Source organism: Cinclus cinclus, chromosome 8, assembly GCF_963662255.1.
Source record: "Cinclus cinclus chromosome 8, bCinCin1.1, whole genome shotgun sequence".
Classification (NCBI taxonomy): domain Eukaryota; kingdom Metazoa; phylum Chordata; class Aves; order Passeriformes; family Cinclidae; genus Cinclus; species Cinclus cinclus.
Genome location: NC_085053.1, coordinates 19,999,116 through 20,021,107, shown reverse-complemented (window position 1 = coordinate 20,021,107; position 21,992 = coordinate 19,999,116). Strand labels below are relative to the sequence as shown.

At 51.6% G+C, this 21,992-nt stretch overlaps 1 protein-coding gene across 6 annotated transcripts in view; it reads right to left on the bottom strand.

Moving 5' to 3' along the window:
• Positions 1-21,992, bottom strand: part of SZT2 (SZT2 subunit of KICSTOR complex) — a 53,592-nt gene that overhangs the window by 4,964 nt on the left and 26,636 nt on the right. For 2 of the 6 annotated variants that reach the window (XM_062497513.1, XM_062497515.1), the window contains exons 29-65: positions 20,868-21,033; positions 20,691-20,783; positions 20,436-20,517; positions 20,027-20,308; positions 19,524-19,662; positions 19,176-19,292; positions 19,004-19,067; positions 18,459-18,644; positions 18,049-18,390; positions 17,727-17,916; positions 17,265-17,339; positions 16,952-17,090; positions 16,599-16,719; positions 16,231-16,360; positions 15,972-16,124; positions 15,752-15,854; positions 15,268-15,385; positions 14,923-15,034; positions 14,378-14,496; positions 13,733-13,897; positions 13,055-13,139; positions 9,777-9,965; positions 9,463-9,660; positions 8,949-9,118; positions 8,605-8,771; positions 8,084-8,181; positions 7,169-7,301; positions 6,931-7,058; positions 6,509-6,639; positions 6,136-6,318; positions 5,449-5,719; positions 5,178-5,257; positions 4,725-4,850; positions 2,802-3,007; positions 2,593-2,686; positions 1,170-1,250; positions 695-769 (exon numbers count right to left, since the gene is read on the bottom strand). In XM_062497513.1, the coding sequence (XP_062353497.1) occupies positions 695-769; positions 1,170-1,250; positions 2,593-2,686; positions 2,802-3,007; positions 4,725-4,850; positions 5,178-5,257; positions 5,449-5,719; positions 6,136-6,318; positions 6,509-6,639; positions 6,931-7,058; positions 7,169-7,301; positions 8,084-8,181; positions 8,605-8,771; positions 8,949-9,118; positions 9,463-9,660; positions 9,777-9,965; positions 13,055-13,139; positions 13,733-13,897; positions 14,378-14,496; positions 14,923-15,034; positions 15,268-15,385; positions 15,752-15,854; positions 15,972-16,124; positions 16,231-16,360; positions 16,599-16,719; positions 16,952-17,090; positions 17,265-17,339; positions 17,727-17,916; positions 18,049-18,390; positions 18,459-18,644; positions 19,004-19,067; positions 19,176-19,292; positions 19,524-19,662; positions 20,027-20,308; positions 20,436-20,517; positions 20,691-20,783; positions 20,868-21,033 (5,311 nt within the window). The other 4 variants (XM_062497517.1, XM_062497516.1, XM_062497518.1 and 1 more) reach the window with 4 other exon arrangements.

Below are 21,992 nucleotides of genomic sequence, written 5' to 3'. Positions count from 1 at the left end.
CTCCAGACAAGGTCCTGGAAGGCTCTAAACTTAGGAGAGACACTCCTGGCATATCTAAGATGCACCCTTGCTACAGAGCTCCCTTGGAAAGGACAGTATAGTCATGCACGCCTCCTGTCTCAGACAGCCTGGGGCTGATCAGCCTCTACACCCAGTGCCCTTGGGAACAGGCAGGAGACACCCTGACCCTACAAAGGAGAAGGGAGCAGGCAGCCTCAGAGCTCAGAGTGTTGTACAGCAAGGCACAGAGGTACAAAGGAACCTTTCTGGTGCAGAAAGTAATCTCTAGCAAAGGGCAAGAATCATGTCCACAGATCGCTGTTCCCATTCCACTTCCTTCTTGTTCCAAGGGAACCAGAGAGCCATGCACTAACTTTCCTTGGATCAGGCATCTTTACCAGAATTGCTCCTGTTCCTCCCCAGTCTGCTTGGTCTTGCTCCCCAAGCTAGGACAAGAGTCATCCTCTTGCCAAACTCCAACTCCCTTTTACTGCAATCCAGCTTTGCTCAAGCAGCACCATGGAGGGCAACTGGCCGAAGAAAGCTCTGTGAGGCTCTGCTTTTCCATGAGGAGGGAGCAGAGCTCTCTAGAACTTGCTGTGCCTGACATGCCCACTATATTCCAGAGATCACTCCTCCCCACAAAGCATCCCCTGACCCTGAGAAGCACCAGCTGTGCCTGCAAAGCCATTACCTGAGAGTTCACAGACTGGCCCATGGGGATGCGCGAGCACTCCAGTGCGTACTGCTTCACACAGAAATAACAGCCCTGGAGGAGAGAGAATGTGAGCAGAGCAGAGCCTTGGGCCTCTACTAGGAAGGAACACAGCCCCCAGGCTTCACACTTGGGCTGGGGCCCAGACACTCTCATCCCATGTTCTGCTTCACCTCTCATCTGAACAAAGCCAGACCAGCCAACATGTGGCTGAGCACAGAGCACCCTAACTGGTGCTGAGTCTTAACTATCCTTCCTCCAGGTGACTCTTACTGCTCTGAGTCCTGAAGAACCATCTCCAGCTGATCCCAGTCTTGCAGGACCATGGAAGAAACAGGACAGGATAAACGAATCACATGTCCCTGCTGCACTCCTCATCACTCCCTTTGTCACCTCTGAAGACTGTCCCTGAAGATCCTCCAGAGATCATACTTTGTTTCTTGTTCATTCTTACCTGGAAGGCCAATTCCATGAGCACAATCCCACCTGGAAGAGCTCTCTGTAGATGGTAAGTGGCAACAGCAGGGCTTGTGCTCTGGGAAGGGAAGGACAAAGCTGAAGAGGCTCTCTGGCACATAAGGACATGATGCTGCCACAAGGCTCTCTGGCAGAGGTGGAAATAGAGGGGCCTCATTAACTGAGCAATCTCACTGGATTGAAGAGAGGAGATATGGCAGAGCTGACAGTGAAAAGAATCCTAACAAACCTAATAAATAGCCTTTGAGAGAACACACCAGGCACACTGATCCCTTCACCTCCTGCTTGCTCAGGACAGGGTGTCTCTAGAGTGTGGGACACTGTGAGCCAAGGAATGATAGTGTCCATGGAACCTCACTGCCTCCTGTGGTGTCCTCAGACCATTTTGCCTGCCTGATACAGCAGATATCAAAGACATCCTGTCTCAATTCAGAGTTCAGCTGCCAGCAAGATAATTTTCTCCCTCTTAACTTGCTCAGCAGATTGCTCTCTTCTTGTTTTATCTGCAAGATGTTGTCTTACCCACCAACATCAGCCAAAGGCAGGTGCCAATAAAGTGTTGGAAAAGGGTGAGTAAATGCTATGTGTTCCCATCATCCCAGGGTGATTCCACAAGCCATGGATAGTTTCTACTTAAATAGAGACTTCAATGGATTTCTCTTCCAGGTGTTTACTTATTCGGTCTTGTAAGCTCATGTTCACAAAATTCACATGTTCACAAAACCTTTTGTGTTCACAAAGCTGCTCAAAGAAACACTCTCCTTAGTTTCAAAACTGTCTCCAAATACTTTCATTTGATGGTCTCTAGGTATTGCATTAAGTAAACCAGGAAAGGGTCAATCCCTTTCCAGGTTAGCTGCAATATTGTAGAGCTCTGACTTGTTCCTCCCTAGCTGCCATTTCTTTATACACGAGGAACCTCAGCCTGTTCTCACTGTAGATCCATTCCAGGTTTATCTTGTTTAACCTCTTTAACTTCTGCATTCATCTCACTCTAACTAAAGAACCTTCTGCTTCAGTTGCCCTTAAGCATAGATGCTGAAGATTTTCTGAGAGGTAATCCTTCAGAATCTCACTCAAAAGCAGCTATCCTTGCCCTAGGTCATCCTGTTCCTCTTCTGAGCCCCTCCAAGTTGTTACCAGTCTTTTGATATTTGCCCTGGTTCCACACAATGCCAGGAAAGGGCTCTGAGGCCTGTAGGAGGACATGCAGGAGGGCAAAGAGATCTCATCACACCCAGACTCTTGAAGATGGTGCTGGTAGACAGGCTGGCTTTGATACTTTCTCTTCCCTCCCACATCCTTTCCACCTGAAACAGTTTCAAAAGCCAACCAGAACTGGCCCACTCTACAGCCTGACTTCCATCCCAGTTCCACCCTTGTAACAGAAATGCACTCACCTTTGGACTTCCCTCTGGTTTTGGCTTTGCGTAAGAAAAGGACCCTCTGCCCTCCACTCCCATTGCTGCCAGAGCTCGAATCCGGCTTGTGCTACTGGAAATGAGAGCAGAGACAGCCTTGAGCAGGGAGCCAAGATCCACTGTGTCAAAGCAGGGCACAGCTCAGCATGCTGACTCTTCAACACCAGGGCTCCGAGCACCTCACTGACCTGCGAGTGGTAGGTGAGGGTGGCCGCACCTGGACCAGAATGAAGCCCATGCTCTGCAGGTACTGGATGTACTGCTGCAGGAAGGCATTGCACATCTCCTGCAGCCATGGCTCCTCCTTCACCTTGCAGGGCAGTGCTTCTGCTGAGTCACAGCTGTGGCTGCGGTCCCTCCCTGAAGCTGTAGAGTCATTTGAGCGGTGGCGCTTCTGCAAGAGAAAGCAAGTTCCTAAGGAGAACTGCTGTAACTGGCTCCAGCAGAGGACACCAGGTGCCCCGCTTGAGCAAAAGGTAGATCTCTCTCTGCCAGAGAGCACTAACATTTGGTTGTCCAAGCACTGTCCTAGTGCATGTGCCAAAATGCAAGATCCAAGATCTACCCAGCCATGCACTGACCTAACACCACCGCTGTCAGTAACATGCAGGGACCTGCTGCCTGTGCCAGCATTCACATCTGCCTCCCTCAGAACAGCTTCCACAAAGTGTTAGTGGCTCACAATTGGTTCATGCAATGCTGAGAGCTTCAGCTCCTATTGCCATGGTAAGAGTCCAATCCCCTTATGAATCCTGCTGACTTCTCAGGATTTCCTAGCAGCTCAGTAGCACTGAAAAGGAACAGTGCTTCCTTCTAAACACTTTCAGTTCTCCTTTTGATGTCCTGAATACTCCTTTTCTTGGTGCTGAGAGAGACTAGGTTTTCTTTTTTTGATCTCTCTACTCTATGCCTGTGGCTCTGTTACCATGCTTTTATCTGGCTTTCTGCCTATCTGCTCCACCAACTGCAAGAGATGTCTCTTTACCTGGAACCTCTCCAGCTACTCTCTGACCTTCTCCAAGTCTCTCCAGTTCAGTGCCTTTGCCACATGATGTTTGGTCTCATACTTACTAGCCAGATGAAGACATTAATACACTAGTATTTTAGAAGTTTATCAGAATATTACCCATTATACTAACACCCCTTTCGGATGTACTCTAACCAGTGTCTGCTGCACCCAGCTGTTCATAAATTGAAGAAACCACTGAGATGTGTGCTCTGTACAGGCTCTGCAGTGAGTGTACAGTACAAGAGGGTTCCAATTTCCCTCCACATTGTGCTGTTCTACTAGGAATCAGGTCCCAGCTCCCACAAAAGCTCTCATTTCACAAGCTACTCAGGTGCCTCTTGAGTTCCTTGCATTCTTTTCCTGTTCTGACCAATCTGAACAGCCCTCCAGCACTGCAAAGCCTAGCATCTCATACGTCCCAATAAAAGACCTGGAAATACAAAACCCAATGCACCACCTTGAAACCCCTGCTGCAAGGCTCTTCAAATCCAATAACCAATTTCCATTTTGCTCTGTTCCAAAAACAAAGTGAAGTTTTCATTCTGTGAAGATACTTCCCCTTTCACCTGCGAGCGTTCAATTTCTGTAGCAACCTCTGCTTAAAGACTTTGTCAAAATCCTTTTGACACTCTGATAAATTACAACAGCCTGTTCTTCCCTTCTGACACACATACAGACTGTGAACAGCTGGTGTGGGATCTGCACTGGTTAGTCTGTCAGGTTGCAACCTGCTCAGGATTCAGCTGTTTTGCTTTCAACTGTTTTGGGTATTTGTTGGGTCCAGGAAAGGTTTACCAAGTTTAACTGCTGAATGCATAAGGGAAGTTTTACTTCCTTAGCAGAGCAGTACCAGACAGTGCCCTTGATAGCTTCTCCAGATTCAGCCCTGAATTCCCTGGGCAGAAAAGGAAATCAGTCTTCTCCAGGGAGAGTGTGGCTGCAGAAGAAAAGCTTTGAGGACTTAAAGATTTTCTCAATCTCCATCTTACAGTATTCACCCTGTATTTTAGGAGTGAGGCAAGAGCAGCCCTGTCTTGGGAAAAGACTGCTTGTTTGTCCCTGTGCTGAAAGCCTGGCCACACTGGGGCTTGCTGACACTCACCTTCCCCTCTACCTTGCCCAGCTGGTCGGTTTGGATTTGCTGCCGGAAGGCCGGGTCAAAGAGCAAGGGGGTGGCACAGTAGTGAACCAGGCGAGAGGACTGCTTCAGAGTCTCCAGATCTGCCAGCTGCACGACACGAGAGGAGCATGGTTACAGCACACACCCCTCAGTGAGGCTGGGAACAAGCTGTACATGACATTGCGATGCTGCTCAAATGGAGGTAACTGGGGGAAACCCCTGCTTTACAGCCTTTCCTGTGCTGGGCAGTGAGGCCCCATGCCCAAGTGTGGTTCAGAGCCCTGCAACCCCAAAAGTTCAAGCAGAGACCACTGCTCCACTGCCTAGCACCATCCCCACTATACACCCTGCTCAGATTTGCAGTGTTCCCCTTTGCTAGTGCTCCCAGCGTGCTGCAAGAAAGCCCAGCCCACCACCTGCCCAGGCTGCACTCACACTGATAGGCATGTTGGACTGAGCTGATCTCTGCTGCCAGGTGACAAAGAGGTTTTCAATCTTCATCTGTTTCTCCAGTTCTGAAAGAAAGTCAGCAGTCACAAGAGCATCAAGACACAGCCCCAAGTATTGCTACTCCCCTTCACTCCCATCCTGAACAGTTCTCTGTGGGAACCCATTCCCACAGAGAACTGTCCCCTGACAAAACTCTTGTTCTGCTCTGATCTCCTTTCCCAGAAGTGAGATTATTAGGCAGGCTCTCATGCTTTACCTTTCCTCTCCATGCTCTTGATTTCCAGGAACTGGGCCCCATGCCGAGCCACAGGGTCAAAAGGTGCCATGTCAGGCCCATGGGGTATGCGCCTGATGGTGGTGACATCCCGCAGAGCTTCATCAAAGGGCACCACATCAGGATGGAAGTGCAGGGATGGGAGGCTGCGTGCAGAGCTGCTCAGCCGGCCTTGCTCCTTAATGGGTGGGGGACACGGGCTCCGGATCAATGCATCCACCTCCAAAGTGGAATTCAGGAAAGGATTTGGCTCCTAAGCAATCAGACACAGCCATGAAAGCCTCCTTACTGCCAGCCCTAGAGCAAGACCCCACAGAGTAAATCCAATTCTGGCCAACTGTTGAGATCTGTGTTAGCCTTTTCCACTACTAGTTCCAAGAAGAGCGTGCCTGGACCCACCATGGCTCTAATGTGAACTGGGAAGCCCATTCCTCAGCCTCCACCCTAAGTAATTCAGTCATAAGTAAGTGCCACCAGCAGAAGGACCTGCTTCTCTTTCCACCTGTGTCCAAGAGCAGGGCAACAGTCTGGCTGGAAATGGTCAAACTGGACATGTGAATGCCCTGCCAATCAGCACACAAAAGGTGTTTGCAAGCTTCCTAAGACCCCCAGACTGCCAAGGCCTTTCCTGAAGAAGAAAGGACTCCTCTGCCTGGTATGGTGCCCTACCTGCTTGCTGTCCTCATGCCATGGTGTGTCCATGAAGCAATGGTGGTGGAAGAGCCCCAGCTTTTGGCTGATCAGGCAGTGCACGATGTGGGACCGGGCATTCTGCCACTGCAGCAGGCGTGTCAGGGAGCAGTTCAAGTTGGCTCCCAGGTCTGGGGACCAGTTGTAAGTGTAGAGCGTCAGCTGGAGAGAGAGGAAGGGGAGAAAGACTTAAGGACATGCCCAGCAAGAGTCTGCATGGTGGCACAGGCTGCCCCAGGTGTTCTGGTGGTACTTGCTGCAGCTGCAGACAGTTTCAGATGACAAAGCTGGAACAGGATAAATGGCAACAACTCAATTACTGTCCCCTGTTAACAGCCACAGCCATTACTACCTTTTTGTCAATGATCTCCATGAAGAGAAACCTTTGCCGGGGCACCAGGTCTCGACCAACAAGGCTGGGATCAGAGCCTCTCTCTGCTGAGCTGAATTCCATGGCCTCAAAGCGCTGGAGCCCTTTGTGAGCTGGAAGAAGACATAGTTATGACCCTCAGTACTGTTTCATCCCCCTTTTATGTCCCACCATGCCATTAAGGTGGCATGACAGGATGTTTTGCCACAGTATTGCTCAGCTCGTCTTGAGCTGAGCTGCTACAAGCACAATCAAGACTAAGGTCTCAGAAGGCAAAACCAGACAAACCACTGCCCACCTCTGGGCACAAGCCCAGTAAGGAGGGGAACCCTGTTCATTGATGTACGCTCCCACCCCCCAAAAAGACCCCAGCACAGTCCCAGGGACCATGGCTGGGTACTCACCCTGCTCTGTGCTGCAACGCCACTGCTGGAAGTTGCGTCCCAGCAGGATGAAGTGTCTGATGACTCCAGGGCAAGGGCTGGAATTCTGACCAGACTTATAGGGCAGGAAGGCAGTGCCCCGATGGTAGCTGCAAATAAAAGCCCCAGAGGTGGCTGCCAGGTAGAGCTGTGGCAGGAGAAGTACAGCTGACCAACACCTGCTGGTGCCAAACAGCCACCTGTGAATCGCATAACTCACCAGATCTGCTCGAACACTTTGACAGTGGTGTCACTTGCCAGGGCAGTGACCAGGTTCACCACTTCCACTAGGATGGAGGACAGAAGGAAACGAGAAACCATCTCCAAGGAGCACTGCTGCACTGATGGGCACCCTGCAGGGAAGATGCACTGTAGGACAAGGTGCCAACCTGCCCTAGAGCCACATCCTGCCCACCTGAGCAGTGGAGAGGGCAAAGAGCCTGAGGCAGGCAGAGCTGGAGAACAAGAACCTTACATAGAAAAGAAGATGAAGCCTGAAACAACGCCTGATTTCAGGTTCTGGCCCAAAGTGAGACCTGGACTAAACACTCTGTATGCTCTGAGCACACCACTTTATTCCCCCACTTGTTCCTTGTGAGGAGGAGGAGGGGGAGGAGGAGGAGGAGGAGTCTACTTTGCTAGTAGGAGTGTGTGAGGATGTAGCAACATGGCAGCCATACAACCCCCAATCTCTGTATATGAAGGGTGTTCCTCTTGTCCCTCCCTTCCTGCAAGAGGGTCTCCCATGCAACTTCACAGACCCAGAGCATGTTGCAGAGGCTCAGATCCTCCATCCCTGCTACATCTGGAAGCTAAAGTACTATCACAGATGGTTGTTGGAGTCCAGGTCTCTCCAAAGCAGCTGCAGGCAAGTTCAGCAAGCCCTGGACTCAGAGCACAGGATACATAACCACAGGCCTTAGAAGGTTTGTTCTAGGTTTGGCTTCCTGCCACAGCTTTCTAATACTGATGCTGGCCCTGAGACCAATGTGACTCTGGCAAGGAAGGTTTGGGGAGATAGAGGGTATATAACTAGGACCAGCAAGGAATGACTCATAAGAGGATTTGTCCTGAGATCTGGGTAGAAAGGCCCACTCCCAGCCCATCTGGAGGAGCTGGGATCTGAAACACATACCCAGGTGATTCATGAATGCCATCCACTGCTGGCAGGTTTGACTGAAGAGTGGGTGCACAGTACCTACATCTCCTTCTTCCAACTGGCAGGCTCGGCGCCTGAGGAGAGGGAAGAGCAGCACAGTTATACTAGATCAGTCATCTGTAGCCAAGGTAGAAAAGTGAAACAGTCCCCTCACAGCTCCAGAGCAGAGCCCTGGAAGCCTCCTTTTTGGAGGATTGTTGATACAATCCTTAAGCTGGGTCACTCTTGGTCAGTAGCCATCTGAGTGTCAGGTATTGCACAGGGCCCCACAGTGCAGAGAAGGAATTGCTGGCAGGGAGAAACAGCTGTGCTCCCAGCAACACTCCAACAATAAGGGCTAAGGATTTGCGTGTGGAAGGCAGCTTTCCTAAACTGCCTGTGTAACAGATAAACTACAAGGAAAAGGAATGTGGTCCAGAGGCCATCAGGATGCAGAGCAGTGTACAACAGATTGGGGGAACAACACCCTGGCTGTCCAGCCTGCAGGCTGTGCTTGCCTCTGTGCCTGTTCCAGTTCAGCGGCAGCTGTGGCTCGATCCTGGCTCAGGTGCTGCTTGACATTCTCTGTCTTGTGCCGCCGTCTCGTCCGAGTCTCTTCTGGCTTCTCCAGCACAATGTCATCAGTAGTCTTGGGGCTGCCCAGCTCCGAGGACTCTGCCTTGCTCTGGGGGAGAAAGGAGTAAGTTAATGCTGTGCACCTACACAGCCCAGTCAGTGCCCTGATCTCAAAGTCCCTGCTGCAAGCCTGGCTTCCCACCCCCAGCCAGATCCCTGCTGTCCATTCCTCGTGGCCTGACACACCATGATGACCTTACAGGCCCTGTTCCTGCAGCAACATTACCAGCATGTCCCAGAAGCTGCGGCGTCCCAGCTTGTTTGTGGGTGTCACTGGCTCTCCAGAGCTTGGCGAAGGTGCAGAGGTGAAGTTCAGGGGTGGAGGACAGCTCCTTCCAGGCCCCCCACTGGCCAGGGCCAGACCCTTGGTTTCTGACATAGTCCTCCTTAGGCTTCCTGGGGAGACAAAGCAAATCAGAGTCTGAAGAGCTCCCCCCAGTAAGGCTGATGGGTACCCCATAGTGTATGGCAAAAGCCTGGCTGGGGAGAAGGGAAAGAGCCATTAGCAACATCCAGCAAGGTGGATTCAGTCTCGAAGAACAGACAGACCCTGAGACACTGGCGTTGGAAGAGCTATTTCTTCCCCAAGACACCACTCCACACATATTGCAGAAGAAGAGCAGCTTCCTCCCTTCCTTGCCCACTCAACCAGATTCCAGCACAGCCAAGTTCCTGCAGGCCAGGCAGGAGGAGCAAGGCTGGGTGGAGGCTCGAGGTGGCCATCCTGGCCAGGCTCTCACCTGCAGAGCTCAGGTCCTCCAGGTCTGCAGCACTCAGGGGGCAGGCGGCTTCCACACACAGTGGGGCTGGCAGCACAAGGAACTCCATCACAGCATCGCAGAGCGCGTGACGCAGGGCCCCGCGCAGCTTCTCCGACAGCTGCAGCAGGCTGATATTGCCCTTCTCCCAGATATCCAGGCGCACCAGCACACAAGGCTCTGTGGGGAAAGGGTAGTTCTGCATGGCTCTTCAATCCTGCCTTCACCAGCCCTTCGAGGTGCCCCAAGGGATGTGGAGGCTGCAGGCAACTGGCAGCTGCTGGCCAACTCCCCACCTGAAGGTAGAGAGTCAACCCCTGGCTGGTGCCTGCTGACAGCTGTGAGGCTCTCAAAGTCACTGTCCTGCAGCAGGCCCGGGATGGACGAGGGGGAAGGCAGCTTCAGAGGGTCAGGCCTCTCCCCGTGGGGCAGCAAGGTGGGGCTGCCGTGCTCATCCACGAATGTCAGTGCAATGCATGCGATTCCTGTGGGGCAGAAACCGAGACAGCCTCCATCAGCACAGCACCAAGTACACCCCCACGGGGCCTGCCTACATCTTGCCACCCCGCAGCTAGGACCATCATGTCACCACTTGAGTTGCACAGTGTCACTCGGCAGGCAGGGCCCACAGGAGGGGAGGCAGCCAGGGGAGCAGACGCTAGCTATGCCTGTGGGGAGCCAGGGTAAGAAGCACAGGGTTTGGCACAGGATGTCCCCATCATTCCAAAAATCTCTCTCCTGTAGAGTCACAGCAGATTTCATCTTGCCCTGCAGGAGCTTCCTGGGTTGTCCAGCACCACATGCAAGAGGAAAGGATCCCCATTTGTACCAGGAGAGCCTTTATGCAGATTGATCCAGGATGGGGCTCACCATTCCTGTCCTTTTCAGGAACAGAGTACAGGGCCCAGACTCTCTTCAGCAGCCCCCTCCAGGCTGTGAAAGATGTAGAGTCCCTGCAGATATGACACCTTTTTGCAGATTACACTCACAACCCCCTCCTCACAGTACACCTGAACAAGATTAGATGCCTTCCCTGTGCACTCCAACCAGGCAGGACTGGGGACAAGGCAGGCTCACACCAGGACTAATCTGGAGTCACTGCAGAGAAAAATTCAGACCCTGCCTCTTGGCTGTCTATCCTGAACCCTAGGCACATACAACAGGACAGCTCAGAGCTGCAGAGCAGCTGTGTGGTTCTTGCCTAATAGTCCACGTGCTGTGAGCCCTGGGCCACACAGCTATGGACCCAAGCCCTGCTATGGACCAGAGCAGAAACAAGAGCTGACTCCTCGTGGCCCAGCTCAATGGCCAGGACACCAGGGAAGCCTCACATTGTAACCCTAGATGTTCCCACTCACTTTGAAAGCTCCCTGACTAAGCCAGCATGCATGTGGCTGGATGGCAAAGCTGCCCCAACACTGCCTAAAGGTGATGTGCCCAGATACAAATAACCACAGCCCTACAACACTGCTGAGCCTATACTTTCTCCTTCTTCATCCCAGCAAGGATGATAGTGACACCAGACTCCACTGCCACAGAGAAACCAGTGTCCCTGACCAGATCCCCAACTCCGCATTGAGGACAGGCGCCCTCTCTGCATGGAGACAAACCCAGCCCAAGCAGGCTGTGCCCAGTCTGATCAGCAGCAGCACAACCACCCAGTCTCTATCATTCCTTGTGAAGCATAAGCTCTGCAGCAACGTTTCCACCAAGGCATAGCCAACACAAGGGAAGAGTGCACTGAGATGGATACAGATGCTCACAAAGTAGAGAGGTAGGCATTCAAATCAGAGGGCAACTCATGTGCACCCACACTAAGGAAACAAACTATACCTATGAGCAACCCCTACAGAGCCTCTTACTGCAGCACTGCAGTTCTCCAGGACATGGGTGTCAATATAGAGGTATCAAGAGCAGGAATCTGCTCCACATGACAGTGAATGAGCTCTACCAACCAGACTTCCTTTCTTTGAGTAAAAGGCATAAACTCCTCAACAGTCTGTCTTGACAGTCAGCCCCAGACCCACCAAAATGGCTGAATGATCATGTGGTTATAGACCATTCCCCTTTTTTTCTCCTGGATAATTTCCCACACGTAGCCCCTCCAGCCTCTGGCACATTTCCCTGTCACATCAATTCCTGTACCTCTGCTGTGCTTCAGTCTGCTTCATGAGCTGAGGACATGAGAACAACCAACCACAATTCAAGCAGGCCAGGTCAGCAGCCTGCCCCTGCCCAATGAGCAGAAAGGCTCTCCTTCATGTCACAGGGAACAAGGCTTCCAGGAGCATGGAAAAGCTGAAATTAAACCACTAAATCACAGGTAAAAAAAACCCAAAACAAAACAAAACAAAAAAAAACCAAAAAAAAAAAAACCAAAAAACAAACAGCTATGAAACTCAAAATCTGAGTTCTGGAGCTATAGAATGAGGTACATCAGCAAGAGCTGCCAAGGGTCTGGAAGTGGAGTACTAGAGAACTGTTATCTCCTATCTGTGGGGGACTCTGAGCCCCCTCTGATCCAGGCTCACTGAAATACACAGCACACGTCTAATGTTGCCTGGCCATTCCAGCCCTTTGCTAAGCAAGGGAACACCCCACACCAGAACACAGCCACTGGGAGAGTGATTATGCTACATCCTGGAGCATCAATGACATTTGAAACATCAGGACTCCCATCTTCCTCATGGAAGAGATGCCTGTTTGGACCTGTGGGAAAAAAGATGCAGGATTTTGAAGTTCACCCCCTGCAAGCTAACAGGGCAGCACACGGACCCTCAGCAGCTGGGAATCACTGAGTTGCCACCTCAGGGCAACAGGTTCTGTTTGCTCATTTATCCAGCCAGCAAGAAACAGGGCTCAGCTAAGTGGACACATACACACAAACACACAGAGGAGTCAGAGCTGAAGCCACAACACAAGGAAAACAAGAACAGCTGGGACCAGAGAGCTGCATGGGAAAAAGAGATGGAATAATACTTGGAGCCATGGGTGCTACCTTGGAAGTGAGAGAGTGGGAAGAGGTGCTGCACAAGGTCTGACATGGTACCTACATAACAGAAGAACATTCAAACAATGTACAAAGGGCACAGGACACACAATGGCCAGGTGACAGCCCACATGGCCTGGACAAAATATAACATGACAGCCTGCTGCAGGGTGGGCCCTATCCAATCCCTTCTCCAGCAGTCTAGAGAAAAAAGCAAGGACATAGCCCACACAGCCCATGCTCAGCTGCATGCAGCCAGATTTCCCTCTGCAGCAAGGCTTCTGCCACAGCTGCTCCCACCTCCAGCCCCCGGAGCCTCTGTGCCCCATACTTGTCATGTCTAGAGCTGTTTCCTGCAGCATTAGGTCAAGTTTAGCAAGCTGCTGTGTGGGAGGCCTTGGTTTGCTCCATCACACATGCAGAGTTGTGCAGTCCCTCAGGCACACACCTTACCCACTTTCCAGCCAGGGAGGAACACACGGCCCCAGCACTGTCCCTCCTCAGTCACTCACAGCTTCCCAGCATGGGAAACACCCCCCCAACACACAGCCCAATACCCTGTTTCAGAAGAATTGAGCATGATACCTTTTCCACCAGTGCCTTGGCCTCCTGGCTTGTTGTACAAATAGAGATCTTGGTCAGGGATGCTCCCGTTGTGGTTGAAGTAGTGCTAAGGAGAACAAGAAAGGATACTGACAAAGATCAGACTTGCATTAACTGGAAAGATGCTTATGTACATGCAGAGCTCATCCCCAAACCTGTAGAACCAAATACAGGCCTACTCAAAATACTTGTCTTCACCACTGCTGGGGTAAAGAAACCCATTACAGTGCATACAGATTTATGTGGAACTATTTATCTGGCCTCACCCTCTGTCTTAGCTATGGCCACGCTAGGGGGTGGGTAGCTGCTCCCAAATTTTTCTGAATCCTGATGTGTCAGTCCTTAGATCTGAGGGAGCCATGCAAGAAGCCAAGTTCAGCTTTGGAAGGGGGTCTTCTCCCATGCTCCTGGGAGATGACTGTGGGCGTGAGCTTTGTGGTTGCTACTTTTTGCACAGCAACTGCCTGTCATGAAATCACAGCCTGCCTGGGCTAATCAGGATGTGCCCAATCCTGTAAAACTCCCCCAGGAGTTAATGTCAGTTTCTCCCTAACCCTCCATGGCAGAGCTGGCAACATGATGCCTAAGCAGCCCCAACAAATGTCCCCAGCAGCAGCTAGAAACTGGGCAGACTGCTGTCCCAACCCCAGCCCTCCTCACCTTGAAGTGGTGCTCCACGTTGCTGTCAGTGTACTTGGGGGTGTGCAGGAAGATGAGCAGGTTCTGCCGCAGGTAATAGGCCACGGCGTGCAGCCAGGGCAGGGCTGAGGGCGGCAGGGAAAAGTGCAGGACCTCTGTGGGCGGCGTCCCAGGGGGCTGGATAAACTGCACACAGAAGGCTTTACAACCCAGCTGGGACCAGCACGCTGCCCTGGGGCTCTAATACTGATAAAAATTATGCTAGTTGACTCTGCAAAGGGAAGTGTGGTGGGCAGAACTCTAGACAGTGGCCTGAGACAGATCATAGAATATCCTGAATTAAATGGGACCCACAAAGGTCATCAAAGTCCAGCTCCTGGCCCTGCCCAGGACAGCCCCAAGATGTGGGCAGACACTCATTCCAAGGTGTGGGAAGGAGGGCACAGGGAAGTCCTGCCATGCTTCAAACCCAGCAGAGGGAATCTCCCAGCTACCCTGGCACCCATATGGTATGCACATCAGTGAATGCTAACCTGACCAAGCACTGGTGCAGGAAACAGGGTGTACCAAACTGCCCTGGCCTTCCTTGGGGCAGGAGTGGCGGAGACAGGTCAAAACACAGGAAAGTGCTCTGGGATGAAGAGGGCAGATTAGTCAGTGAGGTACCTCCACATCTGCTGGAGTCAGCTTGCAGTTCCGCACCAGCATGACAGTGATGATATCCAGGGTGGCCTCATCCAGGCGTCTGCGCAGCACTTTCACCAGCTCATCTGTGATCTCAGGCCCTGACAGGTGAGCAGAGGTAGAAGCAGCTTTTTCACCCCACCCAGTAAGAATGACTACAACCACTTCTTCCTCCCTATTCAGAATGCACCATCCTCACACTCACTTCCCACAGGGAACATGACTTTCCCTACCATTAATTTCTTCAGACATACTTTTCTAAGGGTTTATGATCACAAAAGATTGCTGGTGCAGTAGGCAAATACAAATGCACTCCTGCACAGGGTCTGCAGGAGGTTTCACTCCGAGCTATGGATCCTTTCCTTATATTTTCACCCACACAGAACAGAGAGCAGCTCTGGGCTAAGGAAGAGCTGTTTGCTCATGAGGAAGATTCCTCTCTCTTCAACCAAAGAGAGCAGGGAGCAGTGCTTTGCTACTCTGCTTTACATCAGCACAGTTCTGCTGACAGGGGCTATAGCACATACCTGCTGGGGCAACACCATGGACCATCAGCTGGATGTGTCTGTCTATCTGTCCCACAGGGCGAGCAGAGTCCACACTCCGGCATGAGGCGGTGTCCAGAGAGGAACGAGAACCCTGCAGAAACAAAAACAGCCATGTGGAAGTAGCTTCATATAAATTCTAGATCCATCATTGTCCCAGGCTGTCAACATAGTCAGGCAGATACCACTCACTGCTGCTCCACTCCACACATCTGCAGGGATTTAAGTTTTACCCCACATAAAATCCAGGTTGCTGGAACTACTGAGTTGCCTCCACTCCTGTGACCATCAGCACCCACGTCCATTCACAGAGAGCAGCAGACTCACCATTAGATCCTCATTGGAAATGGGCTCCTGGCTGCGTGTCAGTGCCAGTGAGCGAGATGATGCACTAAGGCTGCTGTCTGCTTCCCACACCTTCCCACTGTGGGTGGTTTCAGTCAGCCTGAATACAAGAGAAAGACATGTCAGCCTCCATTCCCAAGGATGATGGCATTGAACATCCACAGAAGATGCACATCTTCCTTGCTCTCCCCTGTGCACTTTGTGGGAACTAGTCTTCAGAATATGGAGTTTGTGGAAAAAACTGCTCTCTGGATCCCTCAAAAAAGCCATCATTTTTCCTTCCACGTAAAGATTTAGCAAAGGGAGAGCAGGATAGGCCTGGCTTGATGTGACTGACTCATCAGAAATCAGATATTTGCTGCTTGGGTCACAATACGGTCCCTGAGGCTGGGCAGATGCTTTCTGCCCCAAGGAGCTCTCAGTTTGGTGTAACACAACAGGCCAGCAAGTCACACTGGCTTCTTACCGGAGGTAGAAAACAGATTTAGTGGCACGTTCCTGGTAGACAAACATATTCTTCCTGTTCACCACAGAGAAGGCGTTGAGCACCGAGCGAAGTGCCTGGATAGCTGTGAGCAATGTGGGACATTAGCTATCCCACATACCCTTCTCCAGAGTGCCAATCCAGCCAGCAGCTGGACTCCTGACACAGGAGCCAAACAGGAGGGAACCTGGGCTGCACATACCTCGTGAGACCCCCATGTTGGGGCCCATCTTGAGGCGTGAATGCACATGGATGAGTGTGCTCCACACCACCCCACAAGCAAAGTGCCCTGGCATGAACTGCATGGTGGCAGCCAGGTAGTCCCGGGGCTGGTAGCTCTCCTCTACAGAGTAATCTGTAAAGAACATAGAATACAGCTGGGGCTACAGCATGGAACTTAACATCTTCTTAGGCATCTGTGTAGCAGTGAAGCTGAGGCATGGCCAAGGGAATATCCATACCATCCGTGGGCATCACACGCTGCCTGTATGATGTATAGGGTGTTTCACTCTTCCAGATGTCCTCCTCACTTTCTGCCACCAGTAATGAGTTGCATATGTGGCTGTCATGCAGGTCCTGCAGCAGCAAGCGCTGCAAAGGATGAGGAAAGATTGGTTCTGTTGCTTGCACAACCATGGAAGACAGCAAGAAGTGTTTAGGGCCAGACTGAGTTGCTTTTCCTATGGCCCCCCAAGATGGGACTCCACCAGCTGAACTAGCTCCCCAGACCCTCCTCTGAGCTGAGCCCAAACTAGACAACCTCCAGAGGTCCCTTCTGATCTAAGCCATTTAATCACTGGCAGCTCTGTTAGTGCCCTCTTAACATTACCTGATTGACAACCCTGCAGATTTCACTGATCTTCTTTACCACCACCTGGTTGAGACTCTGGCACTCCCCTGGCTGCTCCTCTTCTGTTTCTGCTGGTGCTGCCTTCTCCACACTCAGGCTGCTTTATGAAGAAAGAGAAGATGGGGTGAGCAGAGCACCCAGACAGTGCCTGTGACTGGGTGCTGGGAACAGGAACACCGTGGGAAAGGATGGCAGTTTTCCCCTTACAGAGAACCAATCAAGTCCTGTAACTTCCCACCCAACACTGGGCAGGGAGGAGATCCTACCCAGAGATGAGTGGCAACAAGGTCACAGTGCAGAGAGGCAGTGGTCAGACAGGGAGCCCTTCCTACCGTGTGTGGTAATAGACCTCCACTCGGTCCTGATGGATTTTTATGATGAGCCAAAAATCCGGCATAAGGGGACACCTGGGCTCCTGGTCGCTCATTAAGGCCTCCTCATACTCTGAGTCGCTGCTTCCCCCATCATAACCTGTAATGTATCCTCACTTCAGCCCTAGGCCTGGCAAAACACCTCCTCCCTGGGCAGGGCAGCCACTCACAAACCCTGCCCTCAGGGCTCACCCCAGCCCAGGCACACAGACCCCACAGTGTGTCATGCTCAATGCCACCACACATCCTCATCCCCCTGCCCTGGCAGACTCACCCAGATGGTCGGAGTCCATGCTGCCCTGGCTCGACACGAGGCTCTGCACACGACTGGGACGCTGCCTGCTGGAGCCTACAAAGAGAAGAGGGGTTTGACCATGGAAGTACTTGCTAAGCCCCACCCCACGCGCCATCCGCTTGAGAAACATCATGCCACAGGACAATCAGGCTGTGCTGGCCACGGGGAGGCAGTGCTGGGGAATGGGGCTCTCACAGCCATTACTGAAGTCACCAGGAACTGCATGTCATTAGGGGTATCAGTGCAGCAGGACAGCCTAGTATCTTGGGTACTGTTAAGCACTGAATTGCCAGCACCCTGGCAAAGAAGAAACCAAGGTCCTGGGTACCAATGTGGGTATTTAGGGACAGGAACAGCAGCAGCAGTTATATTACGTATGTCACAGCCAGAACTGGGCACTTCCCTTAAAAGTTTCTGATGCTGAGTTTCTGAAGCTCCTACCTTCCCTGCCCTGTGTTACAGACTCAGACAGGCTTGCTGCAGATGGTGTCACCAATGGCGACTTCTCACTGTTTCCCTTTTCAGAGGATGATGATGGCAATGACTGTATGGCTGTCTCTGGAAGTGCCTCTTCCATGGAGTCCTGGCCTGGTGCTCTGCTTTGATCAAGTCTCAGCATATCTCCTGGAGCCTGCATAAAGCCAAGGTCACAAAAATGACCAGGAAAACAGTGAAAAACATTGAAAAAAATCCCCTCATCCTTCTACATTCTGTTACCTGAGCTCCACACATTCTCACCGACAGATTACTCAGTGCTTCTCACCTCATTCTGTGTGTGGCTGCCTCCACCTGCAGGGTTTCCTGTGTCCGGCACTACAGGTGTCTCACTCTCTGGCCACTCCCAGAGACCCCGGCCTCCTTCTGGGAGGACACAGTTTGCGTGGTGTAACAGCTCAGAGCCTTCTGCCTCTGTTTCACTGCTCCCCTCCTGGCCGGCTTGGCCCAGGCCTGTCCTGGTGCCCCCTCCAGCTGGCTGCTGCAAGCAGGGTGTCCCTGAAGGGTCTGGAGGAGCCCTCCTGGAATGCAGCCGGCTGATGGAGATGTAGTGGTAGTCACTGCCTTCTGCATTCAGCATGTAGCCTGGCAGAGTCATTCGTCTGAACTCCTGCAACACAGAGAAGAATAAGCATCCTGCTACCAAAGTGTGATGCTGCCTCAGGGCTTTCTCTTTACCTCCTTGAACTTCTCCAGAGAGTGCTCAGGCCCAAAGACAAACTGGAGCAGCACCACCTCGCTGTGGCAGCTGGGGCGGCCCTTAGAGTTATAGATGTGGGTGGCCACCCTGTGCAGGATGGAGGTGCTGATGACCTGCGAGTGACGCAGTGCTGACACAATCTCATCATCCAGCAGCCAGCGAATCTGAGCAGAGCAAGGACACAGAGCAACATCCAGGTGACCTGTGTTTGCAAGCCTGCCCCAATTCTCATCCAAGCCCCAACAGGACAAAGGCAGCCTCTCACCACCCACATCCCTCATTTCCTTAATATAACAAAGGAAAGGTCTTTAGAATACAGTTCTGCCTGGCCCACCCCAACTACAGCAAGAATTTTTTTCAGGGTAATCCCACACTTTTGGGAACCACAAGGCTAACAACCTATGTGACACCAGTAAAGCCTAGCGGCCAGTTCAGCCGACAGGCTATAGCTTGGACCAGGCTAGGAAGTGTGGAACAGCAGTTGTGTGATCTAGCTGGAAGCAGGGAGGCAAATCTGGCTTACCTCATTCATAGTGGCTTCAATAGCTTGCCTGTGCACTCCAGGAAGGTTGGAAAGGGCAGGGTGCCTAGGAGAGAGGAGACAAGGAATCAAACAGTCCTTCTCATTCGTGCAGCTACCACAGCGCAGCTCCCAGGCAGTGAAAGGAACCCGTGAGGGGCTTGCAGGGCCATACCTCTCATCTCCGGTGGACGGGAGCCGCTCCAGGTTGTGCATGATATCCTCATCTGAGCGGAAAGAGGACGGCTGCCCTGGAGAGCGCGTGAAGGACACGCTGCTCTCTGAGGTGCATCTGTCACAGAAGAGAGAGCAGCCTGAGCGTTGGAGCCAGAGAGGACAAACAGACACAGCAGAAGAGGGATCTCTACAGAAGGTGAGCCTATTCATGAAATATTTTAGTTTTCTTAAGGCTGTGACAGGCTCTGTGAGAAGAACTGTAAGTCTCAGTACATGGAGATGAGCCAAGAATGACTGTCTGGCTAGGGCAGGCAGAGGGTAGGTGACTGGGCCTCTTTCCACCTACCTGTTGTGGAGGATGTCTGTGTTCACAACTTCTATCTCCAGGGGCAGTGTCAGCACAAAGATGTCCAGGGTCACACAGAGGTCCCCCAGGTCAATGGTGCTCAAGCCCTGGCAGCTTTCCAGGCAGCCCAGAACTTCCCCTGAGGAGAGATCACAAACCAGGGGACTCAAACAACAAACATTTCTGCTTACACACATACCCAGCCTGGTGGTAAGTACAGAGACTCCAAGAGGTGGCTGTCACACACACCTGGACAGGCTCAAGAAGGCTACCATCATCTTCCATGATCCTTTCAACCTTCCATGACCAATCCCACAGCAAGTGGGAGACCTGGTGAAAAAGCCCTTATCTGATGATGGCAAACCTCGGGGATTTACAGGGAAGGCTGATCCAGGGAGATTGCTGTTTAAGACCCAGCATGTTTGTTCTAGGGGCTGCTCACCCAGCAGGGACCTGACAGAAGCCCTACTGCCATTTAACCTCCCAACAAGAATTGTTCTTACCTAGACAAGTTGGCAGGGACTGCACAGGCATGGAGCTGTGCTGGCTACGCAGCTTCACGGAACAGGTCAGGTGCACAAAGAGAGGTGGCATCTCCTGCTCCAGGAACTCCTGGTCATTGAGCGAGTCCCCTCCCAGCACACTGAAGGAGTCATCATCCTGGTTCACTGTGTTGGAGTCTGAGAGGGAATCTGAGTCTGGGAACTCATGCTCCAGCTTCTCACGGTACTCCACCTCCAGCTCTGGGTCACTCTCTGTGGCAATGCAGCATCCAGACACAGTCCCTGTGGTTACAGGCTCCCTGTCAGCAAACCAGGTCCACATCTCCAGAGACCTGACCAGAGACACCTAGCTCTGAAAGGCATCACCACAGGGACAGATCTTTTCCAAGACAGAGCAAGCAAATTTTACCTTCTTCAGCTGCCATTTCCGCCTCTGATCCCTCCATGTCCTCACTGCCTTTCCTGTCTGCCTGATCCCGAGATGCCTCTTCCTGAGATGGAGAGAGAAAAGGCACATACTAAAACTAGGCAATACATCAGGTTGTTGATGGGAGCTCCAGGGACTAAGTCTACCCATGGGTCTGCCAGCCCCAAATCCAGATTTGACACCAAGAACAGCTATTCCACAAGGATCAGGTGCCTGCCAGGACAGCCCCATGCCTACCTCTTTCTTGGCTGATGGTGGGCAGTAGAAGAAATAGTGAGGATTTGACGGTACTGGCTTGAAATGTAAACTTCCAATTTCCAGGAATTTTTCCTAGAAGAGAAATTCCAAGCATGAAGCAGATATCCTACTCTACACCCTCCTGTTGAAGCCAGGTCAAACTTGCACATTGCTCACCTGGATAATTTTATGCAAGTCTGGGTGTGCCTGGCAAGGCTGTCCAATTTCCAGCAATGAGAGAGGAAATTCTGAACAGCAGCTGCTACCCACACTGCTCTTTGGCTCCTCCGTGGGGCTCGTAATGTTACGGGAGTCCTGCTCACTGTAGTCTTCCATTTCAGCACTGACAGGATTGTGGACATGTCAGACAGGCAGATTAAGAAACAAGACAAATTTTATGCATTATCCATCTTGCCAGTATCCCACCTCCCAGCTGCCCAACCCTCATCTGTGTCAACACAATCTGAACAGCCACAACTCCACAACCCAGCAGCCATCCATGTGCCCAGATAAGGGCTCATGCTGTCTGACGCCAGGCCTGAGGTAGTTTAATCATGCTGATCACATTGCTATGTCTGTACACCACACTACACACCCTACCTGGGAAATAGAGACACAGACTACAGGGACAGGCCTGCAGCAACCTGAACTACCAGCAGCCAGTTCAGGGCACCTCACAGCAAATATCACCATGCCAGCACCCCAGTGTCTGGGCAGCAAAGCTAAAGCCTGTGCTCACTCAGCAGCTCCATGACAGAATTAGTCCCTAAAACTCAGGAAAAGCAATCTGGGGAGTGGGATGTTGACTGGTCAAAGCACTCCCCTGGTATTCAAATTAGTGATACAGGTGGCAGATCTGGGTGCAATGTGTCACAAGCTGTACATTCTTCAGTAAAAGTTAATGCAACTTGCATTCAGATAGGTGATTCATAATATCCTATAAACAAAAGAAATGTGTTGCCACAGTTTTTTGTGGGGAAAGTAGCACTTGAAGTCACCTAACTTCTTAAACACTGAAGTTCTTCAAAATCACAGTCTCACCTCAATGTTTACACTCTAAGCTGACATAGCATTGGAGATTCCCAATAAATGCTGGTGAATTCACATAAAGGAACTGTGCAGAGGACCTAAATGTTTCTCTGACAGACACTAAGGCATAGCACACTTCTTTCCCTCTTAAGTTTTCAGGGAGATACAAACCTCGTAAATACCCTAAGGAATAGGACAGAAGTTTAGCATATTTCAGCTCTGCTTTGGTGTTTCTCTTGTGCATTTTTTCCAGAGTTTTAATTAAAAAAACCT